At 31.7% G+C, this 15,896-nt stretch overlaps 1 protein-coding gene and 1 pseudogene across 1 annotated transcript; both read left to right on the top strand.

Moving 5' to 3' along the window:
* Positions 1 to 926: 926 nt before the first annotated feature.
* Positions 927 to 2,488, top strand: LOC100809849 (CENP-B homolog protein 2-like; annotated as a pseudogene).
* A 4,576-nt stretch (positions 2,489 to 7,064) lies between these two features.
* Positions 7,065 to 9,092, top strand: LOC113000408 (uncharacterized). Its single transcript, XM_026127042.1, has 4 exons — positions 7,065 to 7,454; positions 8,076 to 8,156; positions 8,385 to 8,540; positions 8,946 to 9,092. The coding sequence occupies exons 1-4, from the start codon at positions 7,065 to 7,067 to the stop codon at positions 9,090 to 9,092; spliced, it is 774 nt and encodes a 257-aa protein (XP_025982827.1).
* Positions 9,093 to 15,896: the final 6,804 nt, after the last annotated feature.

The raw sequence follows: 15,896 nt of genomic DNA, 5'->3' as shown, positions 1-15,896 counted from the left end.
TGAGCAGGGGAAGGACCTTGATCCCATGCCTCAATTGGGGTATAGTCCCTTTTTTTGTACTATGTATCCCTTGTACACAGATTTCATGAATATACTTTTGCCTTAAAAAAATGAGATATAAATAATATAAAATATTATACAAGATATCATAAATCTATATTATATATTATGATGTTGAAATTTTTATATTAAAAATTAATTTAAATCTAATTAGTTAATATCACAAAATAATATTTTGCCTCTGTTTAATAATTCCATATATGAATGTTTTGTTGATATATATATATATATATATATATATATATATATATATATATATATATATATATATATATATATACTAGCTCTTTTAGAGTTACTTCTTATTTTTATCATTTATTTTCTTAAAATCTAATAGTATTAATAAGTTACTAATACTACCTATTAAATTCCATGAAAATGAATGGTGGGAATGGAAAGTAACTCTAAAGAGTACTTATGTGGATTTGTTGCCCTCGCTTGTTTTTTAGTTGTAGTATGGCAAGTTATAATTAAAGGTTAACTTAAAATACATTAATTTCTTAAACATACAGTTAAAACTCTATAAATTAATAATGTCAGGACTAGAGAAATTTATTAATTTAGGGAGTTATTAATTTATCGATAAATTAATAATTATTAATTTAAAGAGTTTTTAAGTAATTATACTGTACATACCAAACAAAAAGGCAAATTAGTCTATGCCTCTTAGAATTTTGTTGCAGCGAACCTTGGGACTCAACATAAATTAGTAACTACTGTGTTCATATGCATTGGAAATCAATAATGACTTTTGAAGTACAGTAAATGTAAACAAGAGAAACAAATGTATTCAATGTATTTTTAAGCAAGTTTGACATATATAAATTACATGAATGTGTTAGAGTATTCAAACCATATCTCACAAGATGGCTTCTCATCTAAAAGGTGTTGCAAAATCACCTATGTCAGATCAAATACGTAAGGAGTTGTGTGAGTACAAGAGAGATAATCCTGCAAGCACACAAAAAGACTTGCAGAGATGGCTTGAGGGAAAATTTGAGTTGAAAGTTAGTCAAGGAACAATATCAAACACACTTAAGCGGTCAGATGACTATCTCTCTATTGAAATAGAAAAGGGAAGAGCAAAGATCAAAAGACACAAACCAGCAAAATATCCTGACATGGAGAAGGTTTTTTATGAGTGGTTTCTCCAACATCAAGAACGTGTGAATATCACAAGAGAATTAATTTTGCAGAAGACAAGAGATACAATGAAACTCGTGTACCCTCACGATGATTCAGATTTTAACTTCTCTATAGGATGGCTTGGGAAATTCAAGCACAGACATGACATAAAGTCATTTCGTCATTTTGGCGAGAGTGGGTCTGCTGATGTACAAGACATGGAGTAGAAATTGGTATCGATTTGAGAGAAAATTAATCAGTTCCCTATGAAAGATGTTTTCAATATGGATGAAACTGGGTTGTTTTATAGGCTACAAGCTGATCATTCACTAGCAACAAAACAACTTGAAGGAAGAAAACAAGATAAAGAAAGGCTGACGGTAGTTATTTGTTACAATGAAGATGGCTCTGAAAAAATCCCTCTATGAATTATTGGGAAATATGCAAAGCCTCATTGCTTCAAGAATGTCAACATGAATAGCTTGGATTGTCAGTATCGAGCTAACAAAAAAGCATGGATGACTAGTGTGCTTTTTGATGAATATGTTCATTCATTTGACCAAATGATGCATGGTAGAAGAGTTCTACTTGTGGTGGATAATTGTCCAGCACATCCAAGAAATATTGAAGGGTTAAGAAACGTTGAGTTGTTCTTCTTGCCACCCAACATGACATCAAAGATTCAACCTTGCGATGCTGGGATAATAAGAGCATTCAAGATGCATTATCGTAGAAGGTTTTACCGCAAAATATTGGAAGGTTATGAGGTGGGACAATCTAATCCAGGGAAGATAAATGTCCTTGATGCTATCAATTTGGCAATCCCAGCTTGGACGATAGATGTCGAAAAGAAACAATAGCGAATTGCTTTCGACACTATAAAATTCATTCAGCTAGTGACGTTGCAAGAAATTTGGATGAATCCACTTTTGATGAAGAAACTCAAGACCTCGAGACTATGATCAATCAATGTGGCTATCGTAATAAGATGGATATCGACAATCTAATGAACTACCCAGGTGAAAATGAAGCATGTTCGGAGGTTCAGAGTTTAGAAGATATTGTGGGTACTATCATTGAGAACAATGCAGAGGATGACGGCGAAGATGATACGGTGTCTTTGGAGCCTGTTACGCAAAAGGAAGCACTTATGGCGTCGAACACTCTTCACAACTTTATGATACAATACAAAAATACAACACTTGAGCTATTGGATGCAATAAGAAAAGTTAGAGATGAGCTCCAAATAGACTTGAACTTTAAAGGTTAGAAGACTATTGAATCATATTTCAATAGAGTGTAATATATTTTTTTCAGTTTCTATAAATTATTAATTTATAAATTTTTTTGGGACCGAAAATTATAAAAGGATCTCACGAAAAATTATTATCTTATTATTTTATCGAGTTTTTCAATTTTTTACATTGGCCCAAGTCGGGACCGGACAAATTTATTATTTTAGAGAGTTTATTAATTTATCGAGTATTAATTTAAAGAGTTTCTACTGTATTTTTATTATAAAATAGATTTAAATCCCATATATAATATTATTTTGTAATACAAAAAATATAGTATAAATATTAAAATTAATTTATCAAACATATTTTATTGTAAAATAGATTTAAATTACCTCTTCAATAATATCATAAATTAATTTAGTTATATTTTGTATGATAGAGACACAAGTATCATTCATGGGAGACAATCTAGATCGAGTAAGATGGATCCAGTATTATGATGTTTAATCACTTAATATATGAAGTTAAATTTTGACTCCTTTATTAATTACTTCATATACACATTTTTTATTTTGATCATTTTTAAAAAAATAAAATTAATTTATTAAACACATTTTTATTATAAAATTAATTACTTCGTCAATAATATCATAAATTAATACTTTTTTATTTTTTATTTATGATAGACCATATGTATCATTCCCAGAGAAAAAATTTCTACTTAAGTCAGATAGAATCATTATGAGTGATAAAACTCTTTTTTCTCTGAATATTTAACACAATTACATACTCAAGAGTCAATAATATTTTTTTTTACTTTAAAATCCTATAAAATCATTTTTAACTATAAATTATATAGAAAAACTTTAAATAGCTTCATCAACAATTTTATGTTTGAATAATATTTATATTAGAAGGTTGGAATTTTTATACTAAAAAATAATTTAAAACTAATAATTTAAACACTGAGTAAAATAACCAAATTTTACCATTCTTTTTATAATACGAAATTTTAAAAAATTATAGTCTTCTTTTTAAGATGAGAAGGTTTTAGAAATATTAAATATGTCCTTTTACGTTATTTGACAGTTATCGTTTAGCTTAGCAACTAATTCTACCAAATAATTTTAATTTAATTAAATATTTTATAAAAGCTTTCAGCTTCTTAACTTCTATCTTGTAGCTTATAAGCTTTTAATTAGTTTATCAACTAGTTTTAAGAAACATATTTTGGTTAAAGTAGCTTATAAGTTTGTGAAAGAAGCTTATAAGGTCCCCAAAATTTAATAAAATAAGTGTGTATAGCAAACAAGTTATAGAGGAGCTTGTTTTGGTCAAAGTATAAGGTAGTCAAAGTAGCTTATAACTAACTAGAATGTGTTAATTTCACTTGTTGTTAAGGAGATATAATTCAAATGAGAAACGTTCTTGAGAGTGTAACAATGAGAACATAGATATACTTATTCATTTTAGGAAAAAAGAGCATTAAACTTTCTTAAACTTTGTTTGCTATTAGGGGTGGGTAAGAAGGTCGGCCCACCACGCATAAGATTCGCCCGCATTGGCAGAGGACCGGGCCAGTCCGTCCCGCTTCTTACACGGACCAAATAAATTGGTCCGCCCCCGCCCCGCGGACCCCGCGGGTCTAGTTTTAAAAGAATTTCAATTTTAATAAAAATACAATACAATCAAATTAAGTTAAATACAAATGTAAATAAAATCTCAATAATTAGTCAATTACATCAATAAATAAATAATGTCTTAACAAAAGAAAATCTAAGCAATAAATCTAAAATATGAAATTTGAACATCTCCAACAACAAATGATTCCATATTGAAGTAGTTTGAGCCTTCTCCGTCTCCACATTTATGAGTACAACAACAACAATGAATCAGCCCAACAAAAATAGGATAAAAACAAATTCTAGAGAGAGAAGAGATGTACTTTGCGTGGTGGCGCGGTGGTGGGTCGAGGCTATGCCGCTATGGTGTGTCGCATGACTGCGTGAGTGTGAGTCGCATTTTGTTTTCCTTGTAAGGGAAAGAATCGTATGACTTGTGCGTGTGCATGACTGCATGGTAGAGAAAAACCGTGAGGAGAAAAAGTGTTATTAGAGTGCTACGATGATAACGGCTAAATTTGATGTGAGTTATTTTTTATGATAAAAATATATTAAAATATCTTTAAAAATATTTATTTAACAATTATTTTTAGCTTAAATGATAAGAATTGATATTTTTATTATTTATGGCTTGGAGGTATGAAAAGGATAGATTAATAGAAAAAAGATCGAGAAAATATCAAAAATGAAAATTTTTAGCATGTTATCACTTATCTTTTTTATCTTAATCTTTTATTTTTGTTATCTTTTTTTATCTTATCATTTTTTTATCTTTATCATCTTTTAATTTAAATCTTTTATTTTTATCTTTAAATCTTTATCTTATCTAATATATTTCTTTATCTGTTATTTTAAAAGAAAAGTTTAGAGTGAAAAAGAGAAAATCAAACCTAATATAATTGGGTCAGGGTCACACAAATCAAATCTAATGTGGGCTGCGGGTAACCCACGAACCCCACGGGCCAAACTCGCATAGCCACGGGTTAAGCAGCGCGGGCCCAAAAATATGACATAATCATGGACCGTTTAAAAAAATTGGTCCGTAACCCGCATGAACAGCAGGCCCCACAGGCCAGTCCATGGACCTAGGCCCATTTACCCATCCCTATTTGTTATACAAATAAATACCCTAAAACATTCCGTTATCGGGAGTTATCATTTTTTCCAATTATAAAAATTTATATATTACACAAATTTATTAAGTATATAAGTATTTTTATTTTTATTTTATATCATTTTACTTATTTTTATTTTGAATAGTTTACATAGTTTTATTTTAATTTTACCAATTAAAAATTTAATTTCATAAATTAATATTAAATTATTTTATATAATTTATACAACTTTTGTAAATTGATTTTAATATATAAATTATTTTTAATCTAATTATATAAATAAATATAATTGCATCAATTAATATGAAAATTATATTATGTAACTTATACAAATTACATAAATTCATTTTAATATGTAAATTATTTTTCTTATAGTTATTTAAATTACTAAAATTATAATATTTATGTTTTTAGAAAAGTGACATGTTAATATTTTCGTTTTAACAATAAAAAATTATTTAATAAATAATTTTTATTTTCCAATTATATAAATCAAGAAAATTTCATCAATGAATAATGATTTTTTTTTATTTAATTTATACAAATTTAAATTTATTTCCATATATAAATTATAAAAAAATATAAATAAAAAATAACATAATTTTAGTATTTAATTTTATTTATTATTTAAGTAGGGGACCAAAAGTTGATTTCAGTCTTTATATTAATAATTTATATAAATAATTCACATATTAATTTATTAAATTAAATTATTAATTGCTTGTAAAATTAAAATATAATGTGTAAATGCGTAAACTATTATGTAAAATTATATAAAATAAAATTAAAAATAATTGTATATTAAGCAATTCTTTAATTTATAAATTTTTATAATTAAAAAATAATAACTAATGATACATTCAAAATATTGTTATAAAACTAACTAAACAAAGACACTAGCATACTGATTTACTGTCTTGTCATTAGTTACTCATTATATCCATTAGATTTCAAGAAATAAATGGTGAAGATGAGTGATAACTTGATCCCTCCTCTAAGGTGTTTATTTTCAAAGAGAGTAAAATTTAAGGATGAATTAAATCAAAACTAAAGTTTAAGGTATCTATTTAAAAAAAAGGTAGAAATTTTAGGAGGATAAATATTTATTTTTTCCTTCGCTTTATGCTAGACTCATGAGTTATCTCATAGCAAATACAAATGTTATGGTAGCATTTGGAATAGACACTACAATTGAAATAATAGAAACTTTTTTTCCATATAAAATTTAAGTGTGTTGAATCTTAGGACTAACCAAGGTTAAGGTACTTATAGAAGTACTTATAGAGGACATCCAACAAAGTCTTTACATAAACAACGAAATTTGATTTCACACTTTTTTGACTTAAGAGATATAAGTTTAATCTTTACCGACTGAATCAATTTTTATTGGCTAATAATATAAACTCGAAGCATGTAATAATATTTTTTCTTTTTAGAGAAATGGTCGTTGATATAATGTAAATGATGTTTTTTAAATTGAGGAAACATAGTTTAATTTTAAATCATTGGCAATGCAAAGTTTTATACTACTATCAACTAATTATAAATTATTTTAAATATGATCATAAATGTAATTATTATAAATATTAATAATTTTTAATCATATAAAAAATTAAAGGTTAAATTATAATTTTTCTCTCCCTATTTTACTTAATCCAAAATTTTGGTTTTCCTATAAAAAAAATAGATATTTTGTTTCCCTATTTTTCAAAATCAAATACTATTGTTCAAGCATCAACTTCCAAGGGGATGTAGCTAATAAGAAATCATTAACGGCTAAATCACTGGCACGATACTATAATATTGAGTTTTTTAATTAAATTCTCTGGTAATTTAAAAATATCTTTTTAATAATTAATAGTTTTTAATTCATTTTTTATCAAATTAATAATTAATAGTATGACATGGTGGACTGGTTTGCTCTGGAAACTATTCTGCTGGAAACAGGTATTCCTAAACAATTTGTTAAGTGGATTATGCTTATTGTCACTTCCGTCACCTACAGGTTTAATATCAATGGTAATTATACCAAATCTATGAAAGCTAATAGGGGCATACGGCAAAGGGACCCCTTATCCCCGGTGTTGTTCGTTATTATCATGGAATATCTCAATAGACTCCTCCACAAGATGCAAAGGAATCCTGATTTCAATCATCATTCCAAATGCGAAAAGCTAAATATTACTAATTTGGCCTTTGCTGACGATGTCTTGCTTTTCGCTAGAGGAGATTGCAGATCAGTAGAGATGTTGATGCAGACCTTGAATACCTTCTCTGAAACAGCTGGTTTAGTGGTAAACCCGAGTAAATGCAATATTTACTTTGTGGGGGGTTGATGCTCCTATGAAGACTGATATTATGAAGCTGACAGGTTTTAAAGAGGGGTCCCTCCCTTTCAAATACTTAGGTGTACCCTTGACTAGTAAGAAGTCGTCTATTTCTCATTATCTCAATCTAATTGATAGAATAACTGGAAAGATTAATCACTGGAGTAATAAGTTGTTGAGTTATGCAGGTCGGCTACAACTCATTAAGAGTGTTACCTTTTCCATAGCAAACTACTGGATGCAATGTTTTCCGTTGCCTAAGTTTGTTATCCATAAAATTAATATTGTTTGTAGGACTTTCCTTTGGACAGGTGGTGTTGACAAAAGTCGTAAAAGTCCTGTAGCCTGGACTAATGTCTGCAGGCCTAGGAAATACGGGGTTTGAATGTATTCACTCCAAACGTGGAATCATGTCACTATGATGAACTACACTTCAGTCTTAGTGAGAAGGTAGATAATTTGTGGGTAAAGTGGGTACATACCTACTATTTAAAAAATCAAAGTATAATGGAGATTCCGCAGAAGACAACTCAGTCTTGGATTATGAGATCCATTCTTAATCAAAGAGTTCATATTAATAATATGCAGAGTGATTTGGGCCAGAAGGATAGGAGAAAATTCGGTATGAAGACACTGTATCTGAAGATGCGATGTGAAGGCTCGAATGAGGTTGTGTGGAATAGACTTTTTTGTGGTAACCCTACTAGACCTCGCGCTTTGATGACTCTATGACAAGCCTGCCATGGTAGGCTACCCACAAAAGATCGTTTGCTAAGATTTGGAATGCTAGGTGATAAGATTTGTTGCTTCTGTGAGGGACCAGAATCCCATGATCACCTTTTCTTTGGATGTAGTGTCTTTGGTGATGTGTGGAAAAAATTCCTTGAGTGGATTCAGGTAAAGCATCATCCTCAGGAATGGAATGAAGAGCTAAAATGGATTATTAGGCACGGTAAAGGAAAGGGACATAAGGCCTATATTCTGAAGCTGGCGGTGACTGAAACTGTCTATGACATCTGGAAATACCACAATGTTAAGATTTTTGAAGGAACTGTAGATAATACGAACATAGTTGATTATATTATAGATAATATAGTTTATAGAGGGTGGTATAACAATAAACTGAAATCTCACATAGCTCATTTCATGATGTTTTGAGTTTTTCCTCTTTTTGTCCTTTTGTCCTTGTTGATGGCAGGATCATTTGATCGCCTTGTAATATTGGTTTTTTGAATTAATATAAGTCCCTTGATTCAAAAAAAAAAATAATTAAACAAATTTAATAGAGATTTAAGAGTAATTAAATTTTTTTAAAGAATTTAAAATATTGTACTGTAATATTATTTGTTTGGATGGAACATTTAGAAAAAGAAATTGAAATTACAACATTTTTATAAACCTTTCGAATTAACTAAACAATGAGATTTTTTCTTTTGTTTTCTTTTTTATTTTCCCCAGTTACCCTTGATTCAATCTTCTCTTTCACCGTTGACTTTTCAACTCTCCCACTCTCATCCTAACCACCACGATATCACCACAAATCATAGTGAAACCCACCACGTCGCTACAAACAACCACGACGCTGCCGCGCACAACCACGATTGAGGTTTCCTATGGTGACGCTCCCCATTCATCATCTGTTGATTTACCAAAACCTAGATCTATGAACCAGATCTGTTGATTTACCCAAATCAGAAGTGACAAGTTTCGTGGTGGAACCATTGCACATGGTGATGAAGGTGTCAACGAGAAGAGGAGCACGACAGAAGGTGTTCGATGACGGAGGGAGGTGTTCGCAATGGTGGCCGGTGGTTGAGTGGAGACCCGAAGAACGAATAAGGGTGATTACTGGTGAGGGAGAAGGGTGAGCAGGGGGAAAGTAGGAAAGATAGGGAGAAAAAGAAAAAGAAAAAAAAGAAGGATAAATAATCAAATTTTGAAATTACAGAAATCACACTGGAGGGTTAAACAGTGTGTTAAATAGAATATAAACTTTTTCGTAAGATGTAAGGTTTTGAATTTATCTTCCACTGACAAATACAAGTTTTACTAACACAGATGGAACTCTCGTCCACTGTTTAATAAGACAGGTTTTAGGTGAGTATAAAATACTAAAAGCTTGTGTGTGGAGTGTAACAAATAGTTGCTCACTAAATACAAAAGCAAGGTTATAAAAAGAAGTAAAAATAATTAGTTTATACTAGTTCACTCAATTTCAATTAAGTCCAATCCTCCTTCACTCAACAATAAATGGTTCTACTAATCAACTTGTGATTACAAATAAGTATTCTTTCATATCATTTCTAACTACACTTAGTATAATCTAGGTCACTAATAGCACACTCTTAGGCTTCTCGTGAATTTAAGAATGTCCAAGTATTATTTATCATTAAGTCATTTTTAACTTTCACAAACAAAGTTTGTTTTGAATACAAGATTCAATAACTCTCAAAGAGTGGATAAAACAAATTAAGCTCAACTCGCAAGAATGCTTTCTCTTTCTTAGAATATACAAGTTTATCATCCACTGAGATTTTCTATTTCTTTCTTTCAGAATGCTTTTCAATAGTTTTCGATACTTCAAAGTATGACCTTGGTCCTCTTCTTGTAGCCATAAAAAAAGCAATTGTTGCAGATATTGGCACTGATCTCTTGTTGCAGCTTTGTTCACCATCGAGAATGAAGTCTGACGTGGTGCGCTATAATAGGAGGGAGAGAGAGAGAGAGAGAGAGAGAGAGAGAGAGAGAGAGAGAGAGAGAGAGAGAGAGAGAGAGAGAGAGAGAGAGAGAGAGAGAGAGGGAGTAAGCACAAACTTCAACTTTTTGAGTTCTGCTTTTTCTACTGTAATAGTGACAATAGACAAAAGTGTTCATCTAATTTCTTTTGAGCCGACTTACGTCTGAATCAAGAAGTTATTCATACAAAAAGAAAGGCAAATATGACTTATGATAAAAACAACTTTACGTTACTTCCTTTTACATTGATCTTACTGTTGTCGTCGAGAATCAGATTTTGACTTGTGTGAATGAATAAAACATTTAAGCATAGATTCATAGTCTTAATGTATGCATATCAAGAGATATTTAAGATTAGAACATGATTCTTACAAGTAGTGGACACAATTTCTTTTATTAGCGCATTGGATGATAGTTTAATAAAGCTAGTTTAAGCATAGTCTTGTTCTTAAATTTGAGATATCATTTTGTCATTAAGTTATAATGTTCAAGGACTAATTTAACAATACGTTGTATTTTTTGAGAACCAATTTGACATTAAGTTGTAAAGTTTAAGAACCAATTTGTCATTAAATTGTTTGCGAGACTAATTTATCACACTTTTTGTACATTCAGGACTAAATTTGAATTTTTCATTTGTTAAGGTCTAATTTATCAGTGTTTCACACTTTCATTAGAACTATCAAAATAGGCCAGTCCGGCTCGTTGGGTCTGACCCACCTCAACCCACTCTATAAACGGGCCAACCCAACCCAGCTCGTTTAAGGTTGAGTCTAAAAAAATTGGCTGCACCCGGCCCATCACAGGTTGGTGGATTAAACAGATTGGCCCACCAGCCCACCTAAAATTAAAAAAAAAACATTTTTTAAAAAAGAAGAAAATTTAATAGAAAATCAATTTGTTTAGATAAATAAATTTGAATAAATTAGAAAAAATATTAGTTAAATATCCATACAGCACACCTACAATAAGACATATTATTACAAGCTAAAACTATAATACCAAAAATTTAGAAAAATGATAGACATTTCATGTTTACATAATAGACTAGAATACATAGTCTTGAACAAGACATTAAGGGCCCGTTTGGGATGATTTTTAATTTTAAGTTTCAAAATTTTTAAAAATAACAACCATTTTTTAGTTTTAATTTCTTTTAAAATCGATTTTAAAAATATGATTAGTTTCAAATAAACTCATTTTGAAAGTTTCATGTCATATTAAAATTATTTTAAGAGTGTTTTTGTATGCGGTGACGACAGTGATGATTGTGGTCATGTCAGTAACTGCAACGACGATAGAGATATCAGTAATGGTCATAGTGATAATAATAGTGGTAGTGTTGGTAGAGGTAACATTGGTGGTGGTGGCGATGCAGATAGTGGTGGTGGTAACGATGTTGGTGGTGACAACCAATGGTGGTGACGGAGGTTGTATTAATAGGGTGGTGACGGTGATGGTAGTGATGATGGTAGCAATGTCAGTAGTGTTGGTTGTGATAGTGGTGACACTAATGATGATAGAGTGATGGTGGTAGCGGTATTGGTAGTGACAACAAGTGGGAGCAATTTTTTTAAGTCGACAAAAGCAAATATGTTTATATACGTGATAAACTGCACAAGAAGTGCTACAAAAGGTATGTAAAGGGTGGTTTGCCTGCATGTGCCAAGGAACTCAGAATCTTAGAATATACACTGTGAGGTGCATATGCCAAGATACCAAGCTATCACTACCTCGTTGACCACCACCCAATACAAATCCCCCACATCAAAAAAGAACAAAACGCTAACCAAAAAATATATAATGCATCATGTTTACAGATAGGCATGGCACTGGGTTTGCCTCCCACTCAAAAAAGTTGCAGGAGAAATCCTTTCATTAGCTATCAACCATTTCCACGCCATCAGTTTTATATTATCCATCAAAGCACTAATGTCTGGAGCTTTGTTGTTAAAGATTACTCCATTCCTATGTTTTCAAATGGACCAAATTATAGCCACCCAAACTACCCACCACACCCATCTCTTAGCTTTTCCACATCTTCTAGCACAATGTTGCCATAAATGTGTAGAGGGGCATGACAGGAGGGCAGTCAATACCCCTTCCCATCGATAAATATTGGCCCAAGCAACATGAGAAAACTTGCATGTGAACAACAGGTGGATCGTACTCTCATCGAACTCATTGCAAAGTGGACATGAACCTATTCCAATGTTTTTCCTTTTCAATTTGTCTTTAGTTTGTATGTTGTCAAGCAGCATTCTCCAACAAAAACTTGTAGCTAATTGAAGAGGCACACCATTTTTTCAGCTTGGCCCATTCCAAACCCATAATGGATCGGATTGACCCATGGGTTTCGATCCGTTTTGATAACTCTAACTTTTAATGGCGAATTTTGGTTATTTACCCAAAAATCAAACTAAGGCTTCCACATCTCCAACCTCCTCAGATTGGCACCGAGCAGAAGACCAAGATACTTGAAAGGAAGGCTCATTACTTGGCAATTCAACACCACAACAAAATTAAGCAAGGTTCTCTTATCCACCGCAGTCCCACCAAGCCTACTTTTGAAAAATTAACCTTTAAACTTGATGCCAACTCAAAACATCTTAAGACACTCTTCAAGACTTTAATGTTTTTCAAAGGTGGCTCCCTAAAAAGAAGAGCATCGTCCACAAATTGTATGATGGAAATTTGCATATTACTTCTACCAACATGAACACCTTCAAAAAGGTTCTTTCTACAAGCCTCTCTCATTAAACTACCCTACCTTCAACCATAATAAGGAACAAGAAAGGAGCAATTAGGGCCCCTTGTCTAAGTCCATTTTCCATGGCAAACTCACTAGTAGGAGATCCATTCACCAAAATAGAGGTTGTAGTGGATTCTAAGCAACATCTTATCTAAGAGATCCACACTTCATCAAACCCGATTCTTCTCATCATATAAAAGAGAAACTCTCACCTTACGGAACTGTAGGCCTTTCCAAAGTTCACTTTGAAGATAAAAAATGGTTTCTTCCTCTTCTTCAAGTCATCCATGTAGAAGCAAATGACTTTGGTGTTTTGATGATGATCATGATGATTTGATGCAAATGATGCAAATGGGCTTTTAAAGATTAAATTCAAGACAATGATTCAAGAATACAAGCCACAACATCAAGATGATCACTAGTATTTTAGGAAGGTAATTCCTAATTGATATAACAAAAGGTTTGGCCAAGTAATTTAAGTTAAAAAATGTTTTTCAAGAGATTTACTCTCTGGTAATCGATTACCAGAGGATGTAATCGATTACCAGTGGCCAAAAATGATTTACAATAGCTACTAAATATTTGAATTCAAATTTTAGGCTGTGTAATCGATTACACAATATTGGTAATCGATTACCAGCAGTTAATAAACGTTTTAATTCAAATTTTAAAAGCTGTAATCGATTACCAGACAATATTTTCAGAAAAATATTTCTAAGAGTCACAACTTCTCAAATGGTTTTTACATGACCACCAATGGTCTATATATATGTGACTTAGAACACGAATCAAGAGAGAGTTTTCATTGCCCAAAAAGTTTTATCCTCTCAAAAGATTAAGAGAGTTTTTCTGAATTGAAATTTCTTATCCTCTCAAAGATTCCTTGGTCAAACACTTGCATATTCAGTAAGGAATTGTGATTGGTCTTCATTGTACAATCTATCTCTTTCAAGAGAGATTTCTTCTTCTCTTCTTCTTACTTCTGAAAAGGGATTAAGAGACCGAGGGTCTCTTGTTGTAAAAGAATTCTGAACACAAAGGAAGGATTGTCGTTGTGTGTTCAGACTTGTAAAAGGATTTTACAAGAGAGTGGAAAATCTCAAGTGGGTTGCTTGAGGACTAGACGTAGGCACAGGAAGTAGCCGAACCAGTATAAATCAAGTTTGCATTTCTCTCTTCCCTTAAACTTCTTTTATTTATTGTTATTTATCTTTTGCTTGAAAGAAGTTTATTTTGAATTGTCTTTTGAGTAATTCATGTTAAGGGTGCATTGTTAATCTAAAAAGAGAGAGTGAAATTTTAATTGGGGAATAGTTCTTGTTATCTTAATTCAACCCCCCCTTCTTAAGATAACTGAGGCCATTTGTCTAACAAGTGGTATCAGAGCAGGATTCTTGTATAAAGTTTTAAAACTTCAAGAATAGATATGGCCTCATCCAACTTTCCATTTCCTGAGGGTAATTCTATCAATAGGTCTCTTGAGTCTTTTTTATAAGAAACTTAAAAATCTTAAAACAAAATTATAAAATACTAAAATTCTAGTCATTATATAATTATATAATTAAATTTTAACATTTAGTGGATTAGCTAGGATGAACTAAGTCATAAGTGAACCAAATCTAATTTTTAAGCTAATTAAAGAAACACTATTTTTTTTCAGCTCAGTCAGTCTAAACCCATAAAGGATTGAATTGATCCACTGGTTTTGATCCGTTTTGACAACTTTAAGTTTTAATGGCCAATTTTAGTTAGTTACCCAAAAATCAAACTAAGGCATGGTGCATAACGAATCTCGGTTGTGCACCCTAGTCTTTGTCTTCTTAGTAAACTAATTCCCATTCTCACACACGCTTGCGACCTACCTGAGCAACATAATTTATAGAGACTATAGCTTGTCTCACCAACACCAAGCTTATATGCTTCTTGTGGTTTTGTGCAACTGAAAAACCCTTTGCAATGGCGAAGAATTCTATAACTGAGGAAGAATGTCAAGCCATGATTCAAAGAGTTTCCGAAGTATGCCAATTTTTCCTTCTACATTTCCTTTCTTACCTTTCCCCTCATCAATACTCTTACACATCTTGTCAGGGTTTAGGGTTTATCATACCCCACTATATCATTTCATGTATAAAAATTTTCTATAGCTTTTTTTTTCTTACTGAGGAAGCTTATCTTTAATTGGGTCTCAAGATTGTTGGGAAAAAAATGTGAACTTTCAAGTCTCGTGATTTTCTGGGCTTTGTTATGATTTAGATTACTTTTATGGGTTTTATTCATTATTCTCTAGAAGTTGATTTTAGAATTGAGTTTTTAGATAGTGTGGGGTGTCTGTGAAGGATCACTTGTTCTGTGATGAATATGCGAATGAGTTTGGGTTATAAGTTTTTAATGTATAATATGTGATGAAATGTTATTGGGAGGCAGAGGTTTTTGATCAGTTGGTTGTAGGATGAGGAAATGCTGATACTTGGTTTGCAAGTCTGTGGATTTCTTTGAGGAAAAACATTACTATTTTCAAAAAGGTGGTTTGCCTGCATGTGCTTGAGCAGAAAACAATGCGTGAGTTTCTTCTGCGCATCAAATGCATAGTCGATGCACTTGGATCGTGTAGAGATCCTGTTCTTATGCATGAACACCTTGATGCGATTCTTAAAGGCCTACCAGAGGAGTACAGTCCAGTGAACTCAATGATTGAAAGTAAGTTTGAGCCACTTTTGATTGGAGAAGTAGAGGCATTGCTGCACACACATGAGGCACGCATGAAAAAGTTTCAGAAGCACTTTGCTGATTCACCATCGATTAATGTTGCTCAAGGTTACAATTCATCATCGAATAATTTTAGTTCACAAAATTGATCTAATTATTATGGAAATCATGGTGACTTCAATCGTGGCAGTGGCTACAGTCATGGAGGCAGTGAT

Source organism: Glycine max, chromosome 19 (assembly GCF_000004515.6).
Source record: "Glycine max cultivar Williams 82 chromosome 19, Glycine_max_v4.0, whole genome shotgun sequence".
Classification (NCBI taxonomy): Eukaryota; Viridiplantae; Streptophyta; class Magnoliopsida; order Fabales; family Fabaceae; genus Glycine; species Glycine max.
The sequence above is the reverse complement of the archived record's forward strand: the minus strand, read 5'-3'. Positions and strand labels throughout refer to the sequence as shown.

What these genes read in the sequence shown, in the direction of transcription:
- LOC113000408 (XM_026127042.1), top strand. Translation starts at nt 7,065, where the DNA reads ATGGTGGACTGGTTTGCTCTGGAAACTATTCTGCTGGAAACAGGTATT. An exon ending in CTGAAACAGCTGGTTTAGTG is followed by an intron (nt 7,455 to 8,075) that starts GTAAACCCGAGT and finishes AATAATATGCAG; the next exon opens with AGTGATTTGGGCCAGAAGGA. An exon ending in TTAAGATTTTTGAAGGAACT is followed by an intron (nt 8,541 to 8,945) that starts GTAGATAATACG and finishes TATTTTCCCCAG; the next exon opens with TTACCCTTGATTCAATCTTC.